Genomic DNA, 26,166 nt, shown 5'->3' on the forward strand with positions numbered 1-26,166 from the left:
AATGATCTTATCTCGGTATCAAAGTTCTGTCTCGCGATTTTATTAAATTAAATTCTCAATTAAATTTATCGCGTAGATAAGTATAATAAAAACGTTTGATTAAATTTGAATGAGAAATTGAATAAAAATATAGAATATTTTAATAATTTATTGCAAAAAATTATTTATACGGCATGTGCAAATAGAAACATTATTTTTTTATACTTTATTTGGAATCATATTTAAACATTTATTATAATTTGATATAAAAATTTGGTATGAAATTGATTAGAAAATAATTCTGTCTTTATAAACGTTAAATAATGATCACAATTTATTAAGAAGCTCCACGTATTTAATTCAGATTGTGCCTTTAATGTTTTTTTACGACGTAATTAATTTTCTTTGAAAAAATGCTATTTTAATTTGACAGCTTTCGCTTCGATATCTCTCTGCTACGACGCGGACAATGTGCACCGCAATCAGTTACCGCTAAATTCGCTATCACAATGCGGTTAGGTGGAAATTTCTCTCTCATATGAGATGGAAAATCGGTCTGCATTAGCCAAAGCCACGCGGTTTGTCCATACGTCATAATATTTTTTTATTAATAGTCTATCAGGAGGTCAATCGCGAAATTTTTTTCCCTAGGGCGGAAACGTGAAAAGTGAAAAATTTCTCCATTAACTGCAATAATAAAGATTTCCATTTTTCGCGTTTCCGCTTTAGGATAAAAGTTTCATGATTGATCCTCAGAAGCAAATCTTTCTAACTTGATTTAAATTAAAAACAACATTTATATTTGATTAAATGAGTAAAGAATTTTATAATCGTAATGTACAATCGTATTGTAATATCAAATGTAAGCTTTATCGAGTTAGACATAGTGCGTTGCGATAACCTAATTCGATGGCATAATCCTTCAAATTCGTACACGATTATAATCGATAAATTATATTTGTGGGATTTTCGAAATATATTTCTTTCAAATAATCAAAATGTTTTTGATGTTAGAGTTAAGTTGAAAACGAAACATTTGAGGAAGATCCTCAATTGCGAGAAATAGTTTAAAGAAACAGGACCGCAACGGGTTAAGAGACGATCGAGAAGATCGAGAGTTGAAAGTTAGGAGTTGTAAATTGAAAGACCCGAGTGCTGTGAGTTGAGAGATAAGTTGAAACTTAGTTGTTAAGATTCGACGTTCGAGAGTTATATCTGCACGAATCTACACTCTTGTTTACCGTATACATCTCAATGCATCTGAGAAACCCGTGAGAATAACTACTGCTAATGGAAAGCACGGATCATATTAGCTTAGCAACGTCGCGTTATAATTCTTACCTGGGGTGAGTCCATCAGCAAGGGAGCGGTCAGATCTGCCTCGTCGTCGCTCTCTGGGAATACCGGGCTGTCGTTTAGTACGGTTGTTAGCATATTTACCGTAGAAACGGTCACCAGTAACAGAAAGGCGGTCTCTACCAGGGAACACTTGTTAACAGGCTGACAATTCAATATACTGGAGCCTAGGGGCAGCAATATAGCGGCCCTTGCGCAATCCACCATAGCCTGGTGAAATAACAATCCCTGGGACCACCTGTGAATCCCCGGATAAATATACGTCAACACATTCTGTCCGCGTCTCGCCTGCGACTTTTGTCACTTCCCTAATCCCAGACTACTACATCTCATAAGATGTCGCCTCCGACAATTTTATTGCTATAACAATTTTGGCTGTGTGTTTAAAATATAAAAAAATATGAATGCAGGCAAAATGTTTCTAAAATATGATACTAAGTTTTGAGACATATTAATTTTTATTTTTATTTTTTTTTTATGAATATTTTACGTCTTTCTTTGCCACTTCTAGATACTCTTATATATTTTAGTAATCAAACTTGAATTTTACTTAAAACATTATTTCAATTTGTGAAGTTTAATTTGCGAGAAATGCATTTGCAATCCTAAAAAGGATCAGTGCTTTTGTTTAGGAAAATCGAATTTAAATTGATAGGAGACGTTCCTCTGAGATCGATATCACATTTAGAACACTCCGCAGTTTGTCACGTGCACCATGTTTCGCGTATCGATCAGACAATATTTTGTTTACTCGCAAGCATACAGCATACGATCGGGATTTTATTCGGTAAACAGCACGTGACGGTTACCGGGCTGCAATATAGCTGCCTGTTCACGTACTGAAATAAAGTTCAACAAGTCAAGATACTTTTACGCGAGATTGAAATCCACGTACGGCACAGTTAAACGCGTCTTACCTCATATAAATTCTATTCGAAAATATGAAAAGTTGCAATATAACAAATTTATTTTTTGAACCGGGCATGTTTCTATCAAACGAATGAATTGAATTCGCATTGTGTTCGAACATTACAACGCGAATGTAATAGGGCACAATTGAACATGATACTTTTCGTAATTAATATGTATTAAATTAGGACTTTCGAAATTTAAACAATAAAACATTGAAAATGAGGCTAATGAAAATCAGCGTGGGTATAAGTGTGCAATCACATTTATTTTTGTTAGGTATAAATATGTATTCATTTTAACAAAATTGAACGAACGTTTTGACTTACTTTGGAGTCATCCTCAGCGTATAAATAATGGAATCTTGAAAATATTATCCAACCGACATTAGTTCATAGAGCAAGAAACGATCTGTGCCGTGATGAATTAATATTTATAATAACAATGGTAATTGCGCACCTATATCCGCGCTGACTCTCATTAGCCTTATTTTCAATAGTTTATGGTTTACTTTTTGTAATGCTAAGCATTCTTTTCTCTTTATTCGCGAGAAATTATGGTCGCGTAATTTTTGCGGTAACACGCAATATCCGTAGGAAGCAATTTTGTCTCGTGTATCGAACGGATCATAACATGAGAATTTCCAAGCGTTATTCCTGGATCAGCCCATGCAAAGCACACGGGGGTCATAAAGCGCCGTTCTTCGGTGGATTATTATTGCCCCATACCTGCGCAGCTGTCGCTTCGCCAGTATCAACGTCATAAGGATGATGTTCGCCCCCATCCCCATTGCACCGAGGCTAAATATGACGGTGGCTTCGGTCACACCACCGGGGTGACACTGGAACACCTTGGTGGCGTTGGACGTGACATTCCCGGAAGCGCCGATGCCAAATCTCAGATTAGCTCCGATCATCGCTACCGCTGGAGCTGCATAGGAGAATCGTCTCATTTAGTCGTTGCTGTCGAACGAACGTGTTCTATTTGATAATATCTATTGAAGCTTGCGGAGCGGATTTCCGAAATCTCGAATTCATTCAAACGTTCTACTGTTCGAGTGTAATTCGATTTTAATATGCGATCTACTTTGAATTAAGCGAATAGTATAAAATATCTAGCACAATTGTATAATAAAATATCACGTGCAGAATTATTAATAGATATGCATGTTAAAAGAAAGTTCCTCTTTATGATGCATACACAAATCTAGTTATACAAAATATGTTAAAAGGATAGTAATCTACCATTACTAGGTCACGTTAGAAGTCCATATTAATGAAGAGCGCGAGAATCTCAGGTATTTCCATTTTCCGTCAAATCCTCATACCACGCTTGGAGTTCTCATTGAAATCCCGTTACTCTAATTAGACCTTGATGGTCCTCCTCTATGCATCGCGTGTAACTAGAGGCCGAACACTAATTGAACCAATTATCGTCTCAATAATTAGAGAAAGCGGAAGCGATCTTTGTCAATGATTCCTACTAATTTAGTTGGTCATTGTTCTGACACAGTATCGCCGTGGGGACGCAACATGATTGATCACAGATGAAATCTTCTGGAAATTTTATTAGTAAAATTTCACTTAAATTATTTTATAAATTGAATTTGGGATATATAAGGTTCATCAAGTTGTATAACTTGATCTGCTTAAACATTTTTTTTTTGTTACTAACAGATGCAAATTCTTGCATTTTAAATAACTTGCATTTTAGAAATTGAATTAAATTGCTAACTTTTATGGACATTGATAACTTATACAAGTTACACAATTATAATTTTTAATTTCATTGTATTTGTCATTTTGTGACAATACACGGCCTTTGTAAAAAGATTCTATTTTAAAGAGAGCTGTAAAGTATCGAAATAGATCTCGTTAAATTATTCTATTGAGAACCTATTGCATTCTTATTTTAATTCTAAAATTCAATCTTTGTCAATTTTTCTGACCATTTTTACCCGCTTAAACTAGTTTCGTCGAGTACAATATCTCTGGATATCTCGAAGAAGTGGCGTGAAATATCCATCCGGGCGAACGCGATATTGCTTGTTTATTCTTTCGTCGGAATTCGGTTGCGCGCGCATTTTGTTGAAAGAAAAGTGAAGAAGTGGGAAAATAGGAGAAAGACTGCGACTATATCCGAATTTTATAGATATCTGTACCTGAAAACGAACAATATGTGTCGGAACTACCGCACTTCTCTTCACTTGCAGGTCCTCGACTTCCTTTTGCGATCGATTTTTCATTGTCAGAAATGTCACGATATCTAAAGTTGAATTGCAGGAGAAAAGGACTTTTCGCGCACTAAGCTTCAATCTTACAACCGCGGATAGGAAAATTTTATCATTTATTTGTCTCTTTATTTAATGTCTATGAATGTTTTCCTACTAAATTTATTTTATGTAATTCTATTTTTTTTTTCTTGCAAAAATAAATGTGCGGAGAACTGAATGCGGAAATAGACAACCGAACTTTATGTTTAATTTAATTTCTACGGACGTATCTTTATCATTGTGCAAAATCAAATAAGCAGAGGATCGTATAGAACATGTTTAATGCCGCCGAACGAATTTTCGGTAAAGTGCTTGGCTTAGGAGAATCTCGTCTCTTATCGCCCAATGATGGTTTCCCGATGTATATTCTAGGATGTACTGTGCTTTGAAGCACTTACCGCAAGATCATATATTCCTTTCCCCTCAGGCAAAATCACTCGGTTCTCGTTTACCGAAATAAATGGGAGCGCGCGTTGACTTCGAAATCTCTCGTTGTTTTCGTGCATACACGACCCACATTTCCAATTCGTGATCTGCATTAATTGAGAGAGATACGTAACGAGAGAAGTGTCGATTGAGAGAGAGAAGGGAAGAGAAAAATAGGAAGACAAAAATAGGAAGACGCACAGAGAGACAAGAAACGACCTGCAACTTTATTCGACCTGCAAAAACTCGGTCGTTCTTGTCAGACTCGTTCCGGGAAAACTGCAATAGCTATCGATGTACGGTCGAGCCAGCGAAATTAAGCAGCATCCGATACGAACTAATTCGATTTCAGCCTGCTGCAGTTAATTGTGTTAGGAACTGTGTACAAAGGTGGAGGAGAAAATATCCCCTCTGTCGCTTGTTGACGCGCGCGCTTCGTCCACTTGCGATGCCTCGTCCAACATTACATGATTTTCCAAGTTTTAGAGCTATTTACAACTTTCCCAATATTTCTCCATTGCAAGTTTTTCCGCTTGCATTTTTGACAAATTTATTTTGCGATGAAAACTACCGTCTCTTGTATTATAAGTGAATTTTCTGGACAAACAACGACAGCAAACAAACGATAGCTAACTGTTCTTTTATTCCTCTTTTTGACGTAGAAGAAATATATTTGCCATTAAGTTCATAGCTCGCAGCCATAAAGCTTCGTCATGGAATCTTGGAAGCGTCTTCCGACGTCGCCGTCGTTGCTTTTTCGATTTCAGAATGACTGCAAACTGCTTGGCAATCGGCCGATGCGAGCCTTCCCTTTTAGCTATCGATTACGGCAAAAAGTTTTACTGATCCGAGGCCAAAAAAGAAGGACGAATCTCGTAGTGCGCTGTTACCAGAAAGTATACTTCTACTGTTCTTTTATCTATCGGATTTTGAGCGTTAAGTTGTGATTGGATTGACATCATCGTTGATATCTCGTCAACTTGTAAATCCAATACTCGTAGGAATTAAAGCTTAGGTAAAAAACAGACGGATTGAAATATTGAAAAAGATCAAAGTATCTTTTATACTTTTATTCTCAAACGAAGTAATTTGCGCAAAATAAAGCGCTCGCGGTTAAATTTGTTGATTACATTAATTAAATTTATGCCACTGAAAACACATCTTTTTACATGTGCATAAACAAAGAAGAGAGAAAGAGAGAGAACAAATTTACAATTCGCTTTTGACTCGAAACTTACAATGATGTATATGTGGACTCGCGTCTCTTTCTAATCTAAAATAAGCTGCTTGATTAGAAATGACAAGTCGACATAAAAACACGTTGCCGATGGAAATTCGGAGAAGGAAAGAAATGTTCGTGAATTAATTCGTGACGAACAATAGATGTTTTCCAGCGCGTTTTTCTTGTCCGGCCATCCCGCGAATCGTAAATTCCCATCTGTTCGGGAGTTTTTAGCGAGTCGCCTCCGGGAGGACATCTCATGCATATTTACGCGGGGATGACATAATTCAATTTTAGGGTTGTGGTACATCAGCAGCGCGGTGCCCTCCCCTTGACCGCCTCACAATTAACCTGCTAGTAATTCGCCCTGCCGCGGGCCAGCCTTCGCCCGCAGCGGTCCAGAATCGCGGTAACGCTCGAGAGCTCGAAATTACTTTTCACGTGTTTCAAAACTTAAATGTATATTCAGCCGGCGCCAGGACGAAGTTATCTCTCGCGGGAAAGTTTCCCCGCGGCGTTTTCCGTTTCGTCTTCGTGAGTTTTACCATGGTTATTTCTGAGCATCGGGGTATTATACACATGACGCCCACAACCAGTGGCATTAAGATAAGTAATTCAAAAATGCGTGTAAAGGACGTATAATATGCCACCGCAATATTATAGAATCGTGAATTTCTCAACGTTTTCTTTGTCAACGAAAAACTTTATTTCTATGCAGATTATATTTATTTTTAAAAAGGTTTGTTAACACTTCTAAATTTTCGAACTTTTGTTTTTGACATTAAACGAACATTTTTATTTCAAATGTATTTCAAATGAAAATTATAGATTATTTTATTCAGCCTTAATCATTTTTTAACAAAAGAGCTGAATTAGTTTTCTCATTTTAATTTGCTTGAAAAATTATGGAGGTCACGATTATAATGTAAATGTTATACAATAGTGATAACGATTTCATTCTTAAGAAATGGAACTCTGCGTAAATTGAGATCAATTATTCAACGCGAATTTTTGCATTAACGATATTTATTATAAATTGGAATGTACAGGATGGTCCAAAGTTTGCGAAATACTGCAACAAGAAAATTCTTGAAAAATTAAGTAAAATAGTTATATTAAATTTTTATTTTAAACAGTAATTTTTCTAAAACAGTTCAAAAAAAGAAGCATAGGTATACGTGCTATTATTATTAATGATGATCAACAATACATAGTCACAAACATTTCGACTTTCCTATTCGATTTTTTTCAGTATGTCGTTACAAAAGCATTATTATTATTATTGTATTCTAGTTTAGAATTTAATTGTTATAAAAGTTGTTATAAGAGTAACCTCATGAAGTATTAAAATTAATTAACACAACATTTTAAAAAATACATTCTAAGTCGCAAATTAATTTCAGTAATTTTTGAGATATAAAAACATAAAACTGGCCAATCACAAATTACGTTTAAACAATCGTGAATCGCGCGTGAGATAATATTAATGACCGCATGACAGGTGATCGTAATTTCTGACTAGCCTTAAAAGTCCTTACATCTTAAAAATTATTGCTGGAAATAAAAAGTTATAATTAATCTACTTAATTTTTTGAAAACTTTATTGCTATAGTATTTCAACTCGTGAATTTTGGAACACTCCGTATTTCTCCGTTAATTTATTGCAGCGACGAATGAAAATGTCCAATTAATTATGTAGATCAGAAGATCGTGAAAAATCTTAGGCTGAATAAATATCATACAAAATGAGATATTGCTGTGAAAGTTTAATTGCTCATAGTTTCGCGAGAATTTGCATATGCAAATTCTCTTGCGATGAACCCTCGAAATATCTTATTCTTGATAGTGCAAGACATTACATTATCTTAGTCTTTCAATTAACACGAAGATTTTATATTAAACGAGAAGTGACAGTTTCTGTTCGCAGCACTTGATTATGTGATAGTTGATTACGTAATTAGATAAGTAGATAATTTTGTTTACTTTTACGAACAAGTACGCGAATTGTCTTGCTCGTTATGTTATTCATGCAGGTAGACACGTACGTGTGCAAATTGGATATCGCTAATTGACACACGTTTATAAAGACAAAGTGGAGCATGTAGATTCCGATAGAAACGAATGTAATAGGATTTTAAAGCAATCCAATTAGGCAGATCTAAATATATTCCTTAACTCTTGACGAGAAACCATTACCATTTTTTTTTTTATTTTCTCTTTGTCACTCCGCTGTTTTCTCACTTTGAATTTTTCTATCCTTGAAAATCTTAATCAATTGTAAGATTATTCTGTCACTCTAACGAACCAAAAACTAATAACAATCCGAATAATTTGTGAAGAGATACTTGGCGTCTAATTTATTGTCGAATAATTTCACCGAGATTGCATTGTTTGATATCTTTTTCGTATTTGCTTATTAAGATAATACTTTAGCAAATATTAATAATAATTAAGCAAATGTTAATTGAGAACGGAGACAAATTAGTAATGATACATTTTGTAACGACAGTTAAAAATCAATAGCATTAATAATATTTAGAGCTAATAACAGACAGGAAGTAAGGATTTGTTTGAAGCAAATCTACATTACGAATAAAGCTACAATTTAGTAACAAATAGCGAATCATTGAACCAAGCTCAGTTCTAGTTGTCGCTGTTGGTGCAATCGAGCATTCCTTTGTTATGTATACAGGAGTTCATTGCGCTCGCTTGTCCTTCGAGCATAATTTCGAAAATACATCACGTGCGCTTTGAAAGTTTGCTCCTCGCACGAGCGTAGTAATGCTGGGATATAACAACCAGCGGAAATCCGCGGTGGATATGCTCCGCCATTGAAATCACGCGATTGCAGGTTACGTTTTGATTATTCCGGTCTCGGGCGCGAGACTCCCGCGGCAATCACGTCGAGTGATTAATTAAATTTCGTGTCGTGAATCTCCTCGCACACGTACCTGAAGAGAGAACCTGATCGAGCGCGCATCGGTAACGTCACGGGAACATCATCAAAGATGTTAATTACGCGTCCTCACCGCTGCGGTAATTGGATCCCGCGTATTCCCCGAGCGGCTGAAAGTGGTCGGTGACTTATTTAGGATCGTTCGCCTTTAAGCCAACGCGACTCGGCACAATTATGCACAAATGCTGGAGGTGATTAATTTGTAAATTCCCACCATAGTCTAATTCACTTGTCATGCATTAGACGATTGTATGCACATCGACGCGTGATAAACTATAGTTCGTGATAAATTGATTACTTATTAAATATAAGATTTAAATTTTTTTCTACACTTCTTCTACACGTTGAAAGAAACATAGCAAATTTTGTAACTTTTACTGTTTAAAATACGTAAATCTTTATATAAAGATGATGAAAACTAACAAATTAGATAAGACTTTGTAATCCAAGCAAACAGGATTAATAAAATCAAAGTTATGTTGCAAAAGAGAAAACTTGGGATATTAGAAAATTACAAATACCTCAAATTTTTTCTTATATAATTTGAATATGTATAATCCAATGAACGTATTTACGACGTGGTCTAAACCCAATTTTTACGAAAGTGAAAAAACGTAAAAATTCCTTGCGAAATTGCGGTTCCCGAACAGTTTGTCCAGGTCACCGATCGATCTTATCAAAAGTCAATTTTACCAGTGCAGCGTTGTAAAGAAAATGTACGATATGATTCATCGAATTTCCTCCACCGCTCGTTTATCTTTACGGGCGTTATCCTGAGCGCGTGGCATTTAGAAACCTGATAAAAATCTTAGTAATTCTTTTCGAGAAAGGATGGTAAATTTGTTAGAATTAAGCGATTGTTTGCCCCTGAACGAAATCTCGAACGAAAATTTATTTTTCTCTTGAGAAAACTGATAGAGAATATTAAGTTTAAATTAAGTACGCAATATTTTCGAAATAAAAGATTTCCTTGTTTGCCCCCCAAAGCAAAAGAATATTATTTCTGTCATTTATATTCACACAAATCACTCTTATTCGCCTCTCATCTAGCATTAATGCAAGATAATCGATCATCGTCCGTCGACTTTAAGTCGGAAGCCACGTCCGCTTTGTCATCGGGCGGAACTACTGGCCGACGTTATGTCTCTGAACTACTTATTAGCCCCGAAACCTCGTACTCACAAATCACAATCAAACATTCAGTGTACCGTTAGGACCCGGGTTGACCCTTGGCAGACAGAATCTATAGTCTTTATCATGTTACTGCAGAATCGGATTACTGTTTAGTCATGTTATAATCTTGGCAACGCCTAAAGAATTTATACTACACGCTGTTAGAGTGCATTGCATCGTACAATAAATCGAATTACCAATAAGCTTCTAATCAATATTTTTTTGTTAAAGTTAAAAGTTTTAATTAATTTTTTGCTTAAATAAAATTGATATTAAAATCTCTAAATATTTGATCAGGGCAACTAATGTATCATTATATAAATAGTCGATTAATTTAAAGAATTTTTAAGATATTTGATTTCTTAAAGTGCCTATTTTAAACTTTATTTTCTTACAGCATCTAAATTTAAATTTGTTCTATCTTTTTCTTCTGGCATGTAATATTTGCATAGATCTAATATAAATCTAATTCTGATTGTGTAGATTTTAACTTTTAATCACAGTAAATTATAATTTATGAAAATTATTATGATTAATATTTTTAACGAATATATTATATTATGGGAACACACAATTAATTAACATAAAATTATTACTTTTACGGATTGATATCGACTCAACAAACTAATCTGATCAATTACAGTAATTACTTGAAACTGATTTTTGCAAATGATGTCTTCATACTGTGTGATGGTCTCTTAAATCAGCAGAAATCTAATTCAATTTGAAGTTGTGATAGATGAAAAAATAAAAAGGATCTGAAAAAGAGAAAAAATCGATAGAATTCTCTTGTGCAGCGTTGAAAAATGGCCGACCGTTATCAGTATCGATATCACACTTTTTCCACGTTTTCCCAGTGTTACAGCGCAAAATGGAATTTCGTAGGTAGAGGACGGCACCCGCGCGCTTCGATCTTTGTTTAAGAACCTATTTTCCGAGACAGTGACTGCGGCTTGCGAAGAATCTATAAAATCTCGACACAAAAATTCTCATCGCCTTTGCGGCTTCCTGATGGTTGCCGTCGCATAAACCATCGCTATGACCACATCTATAGCTAGTGTAATAAAAGCAGGATATTCGATATTTCGCGTTGTACAAGATTATCTTTATGCATGGATACGCAACCGAGTTAGGGTCGAATGGGTGGCTGTTCGATGATCAGCTATTTTCCGTAAGGAAGCTAAAAATTCGTTTAATATTAACTTATATAAAGAAAAATTTTTTGCGTGAACTTTTGCCTCAACATTGTTGCGAATATATACACGATAAATAAATATACGTCAAATACTTTAGGAACCTATAAATATTAATATAAGTTTATATAAACGATGGATTTAGAATATTTTGTAAAATGCAGAATGCATTTTAAATATTTCATCTTGTTTCTTCACGTACAATATTAATATCAATTTTATTACCAATTTTACTTACTCGCATAAATAATTATCTAATTCATTTTGCTTACATGTAATTATATTAATTTCTAATTTTTTATTGCCAATTTCTTGTTTTTTATTTATGTAAATTTATGCTTTCATATTTTGAATATTATATTTATTTTGTTAAATTTGTTAATATGTTTTAAGAGATAGCGATCTTGTGTTACTTACGTTAAGGCGATCAAAGTTCGAAATTCACGTTATCTCGATCAAAGCTTTAAGCAAATACTCTCCTTATCAAATACAGTATCCGAATAGGTCAACTCGACATCAAAGCCCCAGTTGATCCTTCGGACTTTACTCTCCCCAATAATCTTCGTCTCCATGGATGTCTTGTCGAAACATGAACCGATCGTCTTTCTCGCCACTGTAGACATTTTTCATCCTCGTCACTGCGATCTTTCCCTGTACTCTACTCTCCTCTTTCGATCCCTCGCCAGTCTCCTTCCCACTCGTAAAATTTATTCCGACTAGTTCGGACTTTTGAAAAACGACGAATATTTTATCCTCGCTGGACTCAAAATATTATTCCGGCGACTTTGGGGTAATTCCGTGGGAACATCCCTGTTGCCTCGCGACAGGCTGACTTCTCGGCACGGAAAGGCTGACCCGTGATAGAAATTCATTGTCTACCTGCCCGGACGGTGAAATCCTTGCGCAAGCCCGGCTTTATTTAAAATTTAAAGGACCGGCCGCTACCAAGAACTTGAGTACCATTTTGCAAAGGATATGCAGTTCTGAAACGCGCTCTGGTTTCCCTCGCATCCTCCTTAGGTTGCTTGTATAAGCAGGGACAACAATGCACAGGCTATTACCTCCTTCTCTCAAACTCAACGTGACTGCTTTGTTGCATCGTTCTCATTTTTTACATTCTTGAATATGTAGGAGTGACACTTTAACTTTATATCTCTTATGCTCAGTTGAACAACGTAAATCAAAGCGTCATGTTTTATTAAAAGAAAAAGCGAACAAAAATTAAAATAAATTAAAACATAAGTCAGGATATAATAAATTAGGACATACGTATTACTTTTATAATAGGGTAGACCATTAACGCAGTTAAAGCAATTAGTTTAGCAAATTTTAGCGCGCACACATTTTGCGATTAATTAGAAGAGAACTTGCAGTCGCTTTTATTCAACTGCACGTATATTTTTTTTGTATACACAGACAATTATATTCCTGCATTAAATATTAATAGATTTTCTGACAATACTTTCTACATTTTTGCAACATTTTAAATTAAATTGTTTATTATTTTTTTACAAAAAAAAAAATTATTACGACGAGACTGCGATATCCCGTTACGTACCGTGTGTTAAGGACGTATCCATCGAACTGCAAAGTCATCGCCTTTGAATGATAAATGTGAGAGATCTCTCCTTCATTCATTGAGAGTTCAGTCGTACTTTCGGTTACACCGATTTTCCGAATCCCTGAGTTTTCACGGTGTGAAAGACGTACTTCACAAGAAATTTTTCTCACGGCTAATGGCGCAGGATTCGACTTCGCGGCGACGTTCTCGAGCGCGAATCCGCAATTTCGTGCCGCGTGAACACTTCACGTTACGGTATCAAATATTTGCGGAGAACTCACGGCCAACGGCACGGAGGTGACGCTCTCTGCGAGACGATCACACACCGGTGGTTACTCTGTAAAGTGTTTCCATGCGTTGACGATGCAAATGGAATGTGCGAAGTGCTCGTGTTAACTATCGGCGCGAATGCACAAATCCCGATAATTACTGCTATAAACTTCCCGTTTACCCGTAAACCGATTCTAGTCTGCGTGATCCGATTGGCTATGCCGACATCGCCCTCGGCGGGAAAAATACGGTCGTTTTATTATTACGCTGCACGTCCCGATAAACCTGGTTAAATTTCTCGCCGATATCGCGACCGTGACTTTTTTCGCCTTTTCTTTGTCACCGGAGTTTAAATGACGATGCGATTAAAACCTATCCTATGATCCGCGTTTTGTTTGTAAGTCTCTCGTCTATTGTACAGAAATACATTGTTTTAGACCTATGAAATGTTTATTTTTAACTACAGATTTTTTGATGAATTTGAAAGTTTGTTTTAATCAAATTTTATATTTCTAGTTATTATATTTATAAAAATTATCTGATTTTTACGTTAAAACACACTATATCTTTATAAATTTCCAAAATTAATCTAAAAATATTTATATGCTTATTACAGTCATGTTCATTTTAAATAATTAAAGATACTAGTGAAAAAGTTTTTGATATCAAGCTAAGTAACTACAAATTAAAACTTTCTTTAAATTTTTGTTAAGAAAAAGACGTTGATTTTAAATTGGCCAAAAGTTTAATAAATGAACACAAACGTAATAGGTCTGTATCTCATTTTATTTTTATTGCGTGGGGAATTTCCTCTGCGCGTTCCAAGTGGAAGAAATATTTGACCAAATACATTTCTTGACAAATTGAACAAAATTATACAGTTATTTTACCGTTTAGTGCATCCAGTTTTCAACGATACTTTCTTTTTAACATTATTATTTTCTCCTTTCATTATCACGTCAGATGAAAAAATGGGATACATTAACAGAAACATGTTATGTTAGTGTATTATTTCTTAATCATTATAAACTTTTTAAGAAATATTTATCAACAAAAATGGCAATATGAATATGAGAATTTTTTTCAACACTTTAACTATTTTCAATTAATTCTTTTTCTATTTCTTTGTTTTTTAAATATTAAATTTTATGCATTCAATTGAAAATGCCGAAATAATGTACATAATAAACCGAAATAAAATCGCGTGCATCGCGTTGATTCATGTTATTCTAAGTGCGAAGTTGAATTATGTGAGTGTTTTACTTTGCATTAAATTTGCAATCACGAGGGCGCAGTTAAGGGAGCAAATAAAACGTGCAGGTGCAATTTAATGCTAATAAGACTACCTTATGCAATATGCAACTAGATATTTTGTAAAAAAAAATTATCTTATTTAAAAATATTAGTCTATCTCATTTGTGATGAGGAATATTTTTGTAACGTTATGTACTCTGTTGAACTAAAAAGAATTACAGTTGATATTTTATTATTATTATATTTCTTTTATTTTGTTTAATTATTGTATAAAAAGTTCAGTACAAAAGTTAATCAATCTATTTAATATGGCATTTTATACACAGAAAATAAATTAGCATTAAATCAACAATTCATTGTTTTATATATAAGCAAGAATATAAAATGTTGGAAGAATATATAATCTTAAACAGACATAATTTGCTTAACGTGAAGAAAATTTTTCTTTTCGTGTAAGCAAATTTTGTCTGTTTAAAATTATAAACCCTTCCAAGAAGATTTTATATTCTTGTTTATATGAAACAATGAATTGTTGATTTGACAGTAATTTTTTTTGTGTAATTAGGTAATTATTGTGTCGAAAAAAGTAGCCACTTTTATTCTTATTTAAAGACTGATCGTTAAGTTGACAGGCGCGACCTAATGCTCTAATTGACATCTACTACATGGATTATACAAAATGCACACGCTGGTATTTGCTTCTTGCTCGCGTAATCTTGGCCTATGTTCAAGTTCAGCGTTCCAGAACGGATCTAATGTCCCGCAGGGAATGGGGCGGGTAGAATGGCTAATGCAGAGACGATAATCCGTGCACACCACCGCCTCCCTACGGTCTGTAAGTCCGTTCACTTTTGCGGAGAGCCATGAGAATTTTCCTACTCCCTCGCACGCGCAACGTAAGAATAAATTCGCATCGTAAAGAAAACGTCAGTGTGATTTATTCTATTTGCGCAGAAAAATTGTAAAGTGCTCCAAGGGAGAACGTATCACGAAATGCGTACGGCATTGCAAATATAACGTTAAAAGTGTAATAAACGGGATATTTATGACTAACTTCCATCAAAAAGTATTATACAATTCTTAATGCAAAATATTTTTCATTTACCAAGCGGTAATATGCGCCCAATAGACTAATATTAATGAACACGCTCTATACATCACGTCAATTTATATGTAGACACTGTTAATTCAGGTAATTTGCACTCAATTTAGTTAATATCTCTAAGAAATTTAAGAGGTTTTACTCTTAACGATTCGTAAAACTTTTACGACTGAGCAGTCTAATCTTCCTAGGCCATTAGGATTGTACTTTTATCTAAGATTCACAAAATTGGGTTACCCAAATGGCCATTTTTCAGACGGAATCCCCTCGAGTCCTAGATCTCCAGATTTACCGAACCTACTAAGTAAACAAGCTATTTTTCTTGAGAAATGCCGTGGAGTCTTTTTTTTTATTCCTTGACAGTTATCGGCGTATACGTTATTGGTTACAGAACGGAGAAAAATGGCAATGACAATAATTACTTCTACCGCAATAATGAATTCTCGGCCTGTTAACACCAATCACGTTCGTGTAGCGCGCTAAATACGTCTCGCACTACATAGAAAAATGGGGTGGTTCCGTTCGGTGATTGAGAGCCTCACAACGACGTAACCAGTGTAACCCAATTTGCAAATACGCGAAAACATCGCAACAGTCGATAAAAGTTTTACGATAAATTAAGCACTACTAAAACGCACGATCGAAACCGTTTAAATTTTTAGCTTATTTTTATTCGCCTCAGTTTTTGTGTTTACGTTAAATAACTTCCGATGAAACGATCATTTCCACTCTTTTTCCCCCCCTTCCATCCTCGATTTACATAACGAGGCAATATCCAATTGTGTTTGGCGAAATAAAGCCGGGAGGTTAGTATTCGTCATTAATATTTTGTAAGCTGTTAAAATACTCGATTGTGGTGTGGATTAAATAATAAGATTATAGAGGCGGATTAAAAAGCTCTTCGGTACGAACGAAAAACTAGAATTGCGAATTCCACGCTCCCCCTAAACTGGAAATTGGATTATGCTTCTATAAAGCAACTTCAAGATCAAAGCACTTCCGTTTTCGCTGTCGGGGGTGGCGGAAAATGGCAGGAGTCGCGGAAGATGGTAGGGTGGAGGCGCGCGATTTCACGGCTTTCAGGAGCGCGTCGTTACATCGCGATTAATTCATAAATTTTGTCATATTCATCAACGCTGTTTTCATCCCTCTTGGTAATGTCGCAATTCTGAATAAGCGTCACGTGTAGTTACGCACGCGTTGTAACTTATCTTGTTTCAGTTTTAATTGCGTCGTCGGTAGACCTTTTACGACCACTCACGCACATTACAATCAAATTATCTCGCGAAGAAGGAGAATTTTACAATTATGATTGTGATGCATTTAGGTATGTAACCTATTCAACTCTTAAAAGTTGAAGGGAAAAGATTACACGAGAAAATTTATTTTATTATTCGATGCAAATATTTTGGAAGGCCTATTCACAAACGATATCGGTATATTTCTCTTAAAGGTAAAATTTATTTCTATAATGCAGAAAATATTATTTTTGCAATTATTTTAGAAAAAGCGATACGCTGTTTTGAAGTCTTGGATTATTAAGATGTGAGCAGCATTTTTTCTATTTAGGATATATCGTCTGCACGAAAAGATCGATTTTATTGCAGCCAATAAAAATTTAGCTAGATACAGATTAGAAAATAATTTTATGTTGGGCGATAAAAATAATTATGCAGGACGCCCAAGCATGATAATGTGCTGCTGCAAACATTTTTGACGTTCTAGCAACCAAGTTAAACGTGCGATACAATTTTTTAAATGGTTCAACATAATTATTTTTTAGATCTGTATTTCAGCAAAATTGTTCCGTGTTTCCGTGTGTATCTGCAGTTTCCACTGCTCGATGAGAAATTAAAATTGTCAGACAATAACTAACGATTTCGCTCGATTCGCACTTTTGTGCTTTTGCAGGACACCTTCGAGAGCTGCGACGGATTTCCAATTACGAAAAAGCTATCACAGTGCGTTTTAGCCCTCGGATAAAAATAAGTCCATTTGCGAAATAGTCTTCTCTTTTTCTAGCTGCCTCCTCCTGGCTCTTTCTCTTTTTCTCTTTACTTGGCGCGCGTATACGAGTACATCGAAACGAAATTATATATTCCCGGAGAAAAGCAAAGTATCGTAAGAGGAGTGGTTCATATTCCACGTGATACTCTCGAGCTTTTACCGGTATGGAAAATACAATTTTCGCGAATTCTTGTCGCGATAAAGTAAGCGAGCATACGGGATTTTTATTTTCTACTGAATTTCCACGCACTCAGGAATTTCTTCAATTTGTCGCAAAGTCCCTTTCATCATCTTTGAGAATGGAAAATGCGTAAGTGCCAAAACATTATGATATTCTCTATTACGGTTCATTAAATCTTTCTCACTTCCGCTGTTACCACCGTGACTTTATTTCGAACGCATATGGAAAAACTGATTTTGTTGAAGTATTTAAAAATTTAACTGGATTTGAAAATAATTTTGTTGAATCATTAAAATAATTAAAACGTTCAAACATGATGAGCAATGCTGGTTACAATTTTGACAATCTAGCAACCGCCATAATTATTTTTATTAATTATGTATATTTTTTAATGTATATTCAATTAAATTTTTAGATACTTTAACAAAAATATTTGTCTATGCACCGTGCAGGTACAATGCGAATGAAGAAATAACACGCTCTCATCATGTATTGTTATTAACCGCTCAGCGCGGAATTACGTGTATACGGTATTTTCGTAAAGTGTGTTTAAACTACTCTGTATGGTGTGATTTTGCTTCGTATTGCATGCCTGCACTAAATGTCATGACGCAAGAAATGAATTACGATTGTTTCGCCTACGGTAATTTTCTATGATGCATCACACAAATGGAAATGTCATTCGAGTATGAGTCTCTTTACTGTCTACTTTGGACTCTCACTATATATAAGTTAAACGAAGTTCGATCAAAATCACAATGGCTAACAGTCATTTAATTTATTGCTAGAGTCTCGCGCCACGTCGAAATTTCCTGCTGACGGAGAAGTAATTTTAGTTTGAAGTTTCATCTCGTAATCAGTTTCGTTACCGAAGAAAATTATAAACGTACCATTTATTCTTACTTAATTGAATTTTCGTTGTGGCGTAAATGGAAGTTAGATTTAATTTTTACCTTAATTATGTCTCTTCCTGAGTATTATTGCAGAAAATCTATGAAATAAATTGTACGCAGGAATAAATAATGACGAATAAACGGTTATAAATACCTCGGTTATTTTAACTTATTTAAGTTTTGAAGTAAATTCAAATCAAATATAATTTTAAATCCAATATATCATTTAATGCTGAGTTGCAAAAAATTTTCATTAATTTAATTAAAGCATATATTTGTCAAATTCTCCCAGTCAAATTCTTAACATACAAATAAATAAATTATAAAAGTTTCAATCTAATTACGCTTAAAAAGATGAAAAATGCTGTGAGAAACTAATAATAATTTTTTTACAAATAATTTATATAATTGATGTAGAAGAATAAATATGACGAATATAACGTCTATATTTCTTATGGTGAATAATAACTAGAGATAATGTAGCAGAAATCTTGAAAGTTTGATTAATTTAACGGATTTCTGCGAGAGTCCTAAATCCCACGTCTGTGCACCATTCACGATAATACAGCAACTAGTTGCACCAAGAATTCACCGAGAAAACTATTTCCAACGCAAATCGAAATCGAGGGAAGTTCATCTAAAATTGGCAGGTCAGCGCTTTCTTCCCATTTTTACGCCACGCTTCCTGCGGAAGATGACTGCATCTCCAGCGACTTAAAGATGCGGATTCGGGGCGGAATCACGTAACCGAGCAAGCTTATTGCATTTTGAATGCATTGAATGTTTAAGTTGCTTTTCACTGAAAGAAGAAATTGGAAATGCAATATTGAGAGAATCGTGATTAAAGTTTTAAATTTTTTGCAAGAAACACTTATTCACTTATCTTCAACTAAAAATTGCCAATTAACAATTTATTACTGGATGTTTCTTGTTTGAGGAATATGTTGTTAAATGATATTTGAAGACATGAGGTAGCAGAAATATATATTTTTATATATGAGATATTATTTATCGATATACATGTATTTTTAATTAGAGATTTCAATATTCTCTTTGTGGAATTATTTGAATATCAGTGTTATGCATAATTTTGTTTGCATCGTGATATCGTTAACACACATCTCTTTCATGTTGGAAAAATCCGGTAGATTCTGGCTTACATATCCGATTGATATTAATATTTGCCAACAAATACATCAATAACTCTTTTGAAAAAAATGTATAATAATGAATTATACGTGACGCACATTTACATAATATATAGCTGAATTATACGTAAAATATGCGTATAATATGATCGATGTTTGTAAAAGTTTTAAAAGCTTTTGCTGAATAAGATACGGAAAAAATTTGATGCATATTAATTAAAACTTTTCGAGGATTTTTCTCGAAAATTATCATAAAATTATCATAATGCTTATAAAATCGTATAAAAACATTCATTTATACATATAAAAAATTACTTGAGTTAACTAGAATTAATTATTTGAAAAAATTAATTTGGTTGCAATATTTTAAATGTACCAAAATGTTATCGTTATCGCAATCGTTATCCTGAACTTGGAATCTTCAAATACTACTGAAATCATAAAATTATATTTTATATACATTTTTATATACATAAAATTATATTTTCTTTAGTTGTAATTAAGGTTTAATATAAAGTTATATTAATCTCTAGAAAAAGAGTCAAGCAGATACTAATGCACTATAGCATCATAATCTAAAGCAAACGTATCAGGTGGGATCAGACCAGTCGGTGCATTTCAGTGCTGCGAGGCAATTAGAAAGTAGCACACTACGATAAATGTGGACTAACAAGCCTGCGGCTGTAAGAAGAGTCAAGCAGAGCGTTTAATCACGTGGCGCGAGAAACGAAGCGCTTGTGCTGGAATTATGAATATCGATCATGCCGTCACAAAGCGCAGCTTGCGCAAGTGCTCTTTTGACACGAGAAGTGAAAGAGAAGTTTAATTCCCAAGTACGAGTCGCTGGACCATTATTAATGCGCGAAGGCGCGTGTTGCCAGTTCCCTCGATAGTCAGATCCGTGCATTGTGCATTGCGGTGAGTGCTTAATTCGTTCGCATTCCACTTCCACTTACCGGCGGCCATTTCTCACGGCTCTTCCGTTTTCTTCTTCTCGCCTGACGATTTTTCCGACCCTCGGCAGCGATTTCCTTTCTCCGGGCCCGCTTTTACTCTCAACCGAGCACTTTTGCGTCTAATTGGCTCACCGACGGCGACTCGGCGACGTGCAAAACGCTCTTCTTCGATCTGTCATCCCTCCGCACGAGGGGATGCGTCATCCTTTCCATTCGCTATGTCGCTCTTAAGAATGTGTCCCTCTGTCAGATATCGCATTTCCCGATCATCAATATACGTCTCGTTAAACTGCGATAGCGATTTTTTGCCTAACACGCGCGTCGCTCTTTTGAAGAAAACGTGACGAATCGTCTAAAGACACCAAAGGGTACGTAATCTGTAGATAAAGAGCTAATAATAATTGGTATTAGGGTTTCGGATATGTACCTTAGAATTGAAACATAATTAATATTTTTTTTCTTTTCTCCATCATACACAAATATAAATTCGAATTCTTCTAAAGAAAAGAAACATTTATATGGATATATAAAATATCTCGTTGAATTTATAAATGGTCTGTTGGCAATAGTTTGCGAAGTTGTTCTACGGAATTCGACGTGTCACGAAAGAGAAGAATTCACCGGCCTGTCAGGGCATATCGCGCGCAATATCGTCGTCGCTCCGACGACGGGTGCGTCCGGCGGAATAAAATCACGTGAAATTCCGGGACTAGATTTCAGACTTAATGAAGATGTGTAACGCGGCATGAAATTATTTCTGAGCGAATTGTTAATCGAATCAACTCGCCGACGCGGACGGCGGCGGACGCGGACATTTTTCAATTTCGAGATTAGCCCTTACATAGGATGAGTTTCGAGCGACAAATAAGATTACCTCAAAATATTATACTTGCCACGTTATTCCCCGCTGTTTAGTAAACGTTATTACAATGCTCTCTTTGGGAATAACAATTTAAATGCGAAAGAATTAAAGTTCGCGCGACATCCCTCGTGATGATTTCTGCAACAAGTAACTTTCGCTGAGTAAAATAATGGATAGGGGGCTAGTGCTAACGGGATTGTTGATAATAGTGTGATTTATTACTCGCATTCATTCGTATTTATGATGTTTGTCTCAAGTTGTCGCGTGTAATTAATTCTGGCGGACATAAATCAAAAAGTTTGCATAGTCGGGCATCCACGAGACGGTCGTTGACAGCTAAGAGTGCTCTAAACCAAACGTGCAACCAGACATGCATGCTCCAGAAATTTATCCGGCGTAAATATGACAAGAGCAAAGCGTGATATGAACATCGAATGTCTTTGAAAATTTGGTGCTCTTTAATGCTACGATGTCATGGTGAAAATTGGGGATAACAACATAGATGGAAAGTGGAAGATAATAACACAGAATTTACAATCTCACAAAACCATCGAAAAGAGGCGCATTAATTTCCGATGAGAAAATACTGCAAATAATACAATAAGCGGTATTCGCGACGATAAAATGTACGCGATTGTTGTATAACATTCGTTACTGCAAAAGACGCAAACATTTATAAAACGGTGATTACGGGCCAAATGTATTTAATTTACGCAAACGTTCGCACGTTTGACTGCGGCAATTGCTCATGGAAACTGAGTGTTTAATTAACAACGCCGAATCGAAGATCGACGAACACCGCGGGCTCTTAATTATCTTTCGTTTTCCCGGGCTGAAATGTTCGGGAGGTTCGAATTATCTGAACTGAAAATTGTACACGTGCACACCGCTCGCACTCTCTCCCGAATATCTAAAAGTTTATCCCTCCAGGCTTACCGAGTCTCTTTGAGGAGAATTCTAATAAAGCTGCGGATAACGTTAGCTTAGCGCATCTTCGAGATCTCGTGGTTAATAATATATTACCCTTTGTCGCAATTGCCGTAAGCGCATGACTCTGAGAACGCGTTTTTACTTATGAATAATCTTTCTCCGTAAGTTTCTTTAAGAGAAAGAAAGATTTATGAATATTACATCTTTTATTTATATTTGTTACTGTTGCTTTATTGCTATTAACTACACTGTAAAAAAATTCAGTAAATTTACATATAATAGATGTACAAATTACACGAATATAGTTCCGTAAATATAAAAAAAATTACGTTTAAAAATTATTTTATAAAAAGTATTTAATTTCACAAAAAAATATGTAGATTTGCTTTTAGTGAATAAATATATTTTATTTTGCACGGAAAATTACCTATATAATAGAATATTTTAAATATTATATGTAATTGTCTAAATTTGTGCAACATTCCGTAATACAACAATATTCCATATATCGCTGTGAAATATAATACGGTCAGAGTTGACTGTGCATGCGTGAAAACTCTGTTCCGCTTAGCATCACTATGCGCGGGCACAGTAAGTAGTCGTTCTATTACTTACAACATGATAGAGATAATATTTGAATGTATAATAATACATTTGCAAAACGTTTCTATAACTTTCCATACATGTTGTAAATTTACTTCTACAATCTGCTTAATTACAAATAACAAAATTAATCTTACTCTTCTATACTGTAAATTTACAAATGCGTGGAAATTTACAATTATTTAGTAACTTTACATCTATTGTAAATAATTTTGAGAAACTTATTTTACAGTGTACTTAATACGTTTAATACACATTAATCACTGTTTAAAAACGTGATAAATAGAGCACTTATCAAAATTTTAATCGTTGTATCTTCTATTAAATCGGATATATATGCAGGAATTTATGGATGGCATCGCGTATATATAAATACGAAAATTTATTACGGGTGGGCTTGGCATGTTTAGCGGTTTTAATAATGTAAAACACAGTTAAATTCATGTTTTCATGGAAACCGCGTTTCTGCGCTAATGTCACGAATATGGAAATGTTATTGCGGGTGATTTTACGCCGAGGGACATCTTATAACGGGACGAAATTTCGCGATATTGTATCTGATTTTGCCAGCTTTAAATATGCATATCAAATTATCGTTATCTACTCTCTATTATAAAAGTTAAGAAAAAATGCATTTATTTATAATTATACGATTATTTTCAATGAACTTTGAAATCCAATTTTATCTAAGGATAGACTAAATATTTTTATACCTTTCTTGGCTGTGTGAATTGAATATTAAATTTTTATTTCTTATAACTACATTTTTAAATATCTCAGAATAAAATTATAACTCTTTAATCTTTAAAGTATCTTAAGTGGAGAAAAACTAGATTTTTTTTTTAATACTAAAAGAGCGAAAAGTTTGGCAAATAAAAATCTTAGAGTTAATAAAACTTTAATTTTCAGTTAATTAAAAATTAACGGATTCTAAAAATTTTTTACGCAGTTAATATTTATATTTACTTTAATTTTTACATGTTTAATATTTGTATTTATATTTAATATTGCTATTTTTTGTGGTCACACTTTTTTTGGATTGTACGTTAAATTTGGGATGTAATTACACCGAATTGTTCTATTGTAACGCACGAGTATATTATCGAAAATCATTTGTTATTCTGACTAATTAGCGGCATGCGTTGTATGTATCGATTATGTATCGAATGGTCGTGCGAGAACCTGAATTATGATAGTGTGGTCATTCATAATTTTCAACTTATACAGCCACGTCGCACTTAGCTTAGAATAGATTGCTTAATAGATTATTTCATTAAATTATCAAATAAAAATAAATAAAAGCTGTTGAAATTAACAATTAAAAATAATAACTTTGTTAAAATTCTCGCAATAGTTCTAGCTACTAAATTCTGCAAATTCTGTGGTTAAGTTTATTGTCCGTGATAATGTGACTTAAAATGAAATGATAATTATTCATGTACATGAATCTCTCTCAGGCAGCAGATGCTACCAGTATGAGGATTAAGGCGAAAGAGAAGTGATTAACTGCCTCGACTTTATACATTTTCCGCGCCTCGTGGCAGAAGTAACAAGGTTTATAAACGTTTTACGTTCGTTTCTCATCTCCAGCACATTATTTCACAGATGGTGCTTTCCCTGCGCGGCACGAAGTTTACGTAAGTTACGATATTATTCTAATATTTAGAGGAAAGTTTTATCACCTGTAGACACACATGTACACGCAACATAGGGGGATGAGTTGTCTCGAAATTTTTATCGTCCTGAAGCCATCCGACCTATTTCTACGGTCGTGAATAAATATCGGAAAGCTGACTTCTTTATTGCGCGCTTTTCTCGCGTTAGAAAGCTTTTGCGGAAATTCACCGTTTTCGCGTCTTTGCTGGAATATTTCATTAACACATGGCCCATGTTTTTGCGTGATCTTTCAAAAGAGTTCTGGATGTAGCGTAAAATTTCAAGTAACCGAGATGCGATAAATCTTCCATATTTTTCACTTTTTCCTTTTCTTCCTTTTTTGCGTATTTAAAAGTTCATTATATGCACATTTTGATCCGCGTAAAATATTATGTATATATGTGTATATAAAATTTCTTAAAAATAAAACGTATTAATATACATTTTATTTTTAAGAAATTATAATATTTATATTTAAATATTATAATTATAAAATATTGCTCAAAATTATTATTGCCTAGTCAAGCACAGGAAAATCCCGTTTTTCTCTCTTTTTTTTTTATAGTAAAGTTGTCTGTGGTTTTCGTAAACTGTCATCGCAGGATCTTTCCATTTCCTAACTTTTATCCTGTAACTTTTTTTTCTTTTTTTTTGGAAAAAAATTGTGTGCGAAACTTTCAAGATGCCCCGGGTGACAGCGGGTCATTGTCTGTTATATCGACTTTTCGTCAGAAGAGTTTTATGAGATATGATCGGGCTAAATTCCGAGAGAAGGAAGGGGTAGAAATAACTTGATGACGACGAGCCGATTTTATATCTCCTTTGTCGATCTGACCGTAGAAGTGCAGTTTTCGTTCATTCATTCATTCTCGTTATTGTCGTTAATCGATTCACTCTCGTTGCTCGTTCGTCATAGTTGGCTTAGCGCCGTCCTTTGCCGATGTGCATTCGCGAATTATTGTATCAGCGATATTGCTATATCATTTGATATTGTTATATCGTGCTATAACATTTTGCAATGCTAGCAGATCAACACAGAGATTGACGCAGATATCTCTGTTTATTGACGAGCAATTCATTTTATATGATAAATAATGGCGATTATTTTCATTGGTCTGTACTTAGATATGCATCGCATATATGTAACTTGGATGTAAATTAATAGTCGAATTTATTGAAATATATGACGCAAATCGATTATGCGCCTAGTCCTTCTGGTCTTCATTGCGACTGACTAATTAATTTGCGCCAACATAC

The 26,166-nt window shown here is 34.6% G+C and overlaps 2 protein-coding genes across 7 annotated transcripts in view; one reads left to right on the forward strand and one right to left on the reverse strand.

The window, feature by feature from the left end:
* LOC105194581 (midasin) overlaps positions 1 to 26,166 on the forward strand; it is a 96,287-nt gene that overhangs the window by 17,923 nt on the left and 52,198 nt on the right. The window lies entirely within an intron of this gene.
* Positions 1 to 26,166, reverse strand: part of LOC105194560 — a 48,237-nt gene that overhangs the window by 6,321 nt on the left and 15,750 nt on the right. The window contains exons 2-4 of one of the 6 annotated variants that reach the window (XM_039457425.1): positions 20,859 to 21,858; positions 2,973 to 3,174; positions 1,321 to 1,573 (exon numbers count right to left, since the gene is read on the reverse strand). In XM_039457425.1, the coding sequence (XP_039313359.1) occupies positions 1,321 to 1,573; positions 2,973 to 3,174; positions 20,859 to 20,868 (465 nt within the window). In that variant the 5' untranslated portion in view covers positions 20,869 to 21,858. Of the gene's footprint in view, positions 1 to 1,320; positions 1,574 to 2,972; positions 3,175 to 3,488; positions 4,352 to 4,405; positions 4,510 to 20,858; positions 21,859 to 26,166 lie in introns of those variants that run through there. The other 5 variants (XM_039457430.1, XM_039457422.1, XM_026135636.2 and 2 more) reach the window with 5 other exon arrangements.

This window comes from Solenopsis invicta, chromosome 2, assembly GCF_016802725.1.
Source record: "Solenopsis invicta isolate M01_SB chromosome 2, UNIL_Sinv_3.0, whole genome shotgun sequence".
Taxonomy (NCBI): domain Eukaryota; kingdom Metazoa; phylum Arthropoda; class Insecta; order Hymenoptera; family Formicidae; genus Solenopsis; species Solenopsis invicta.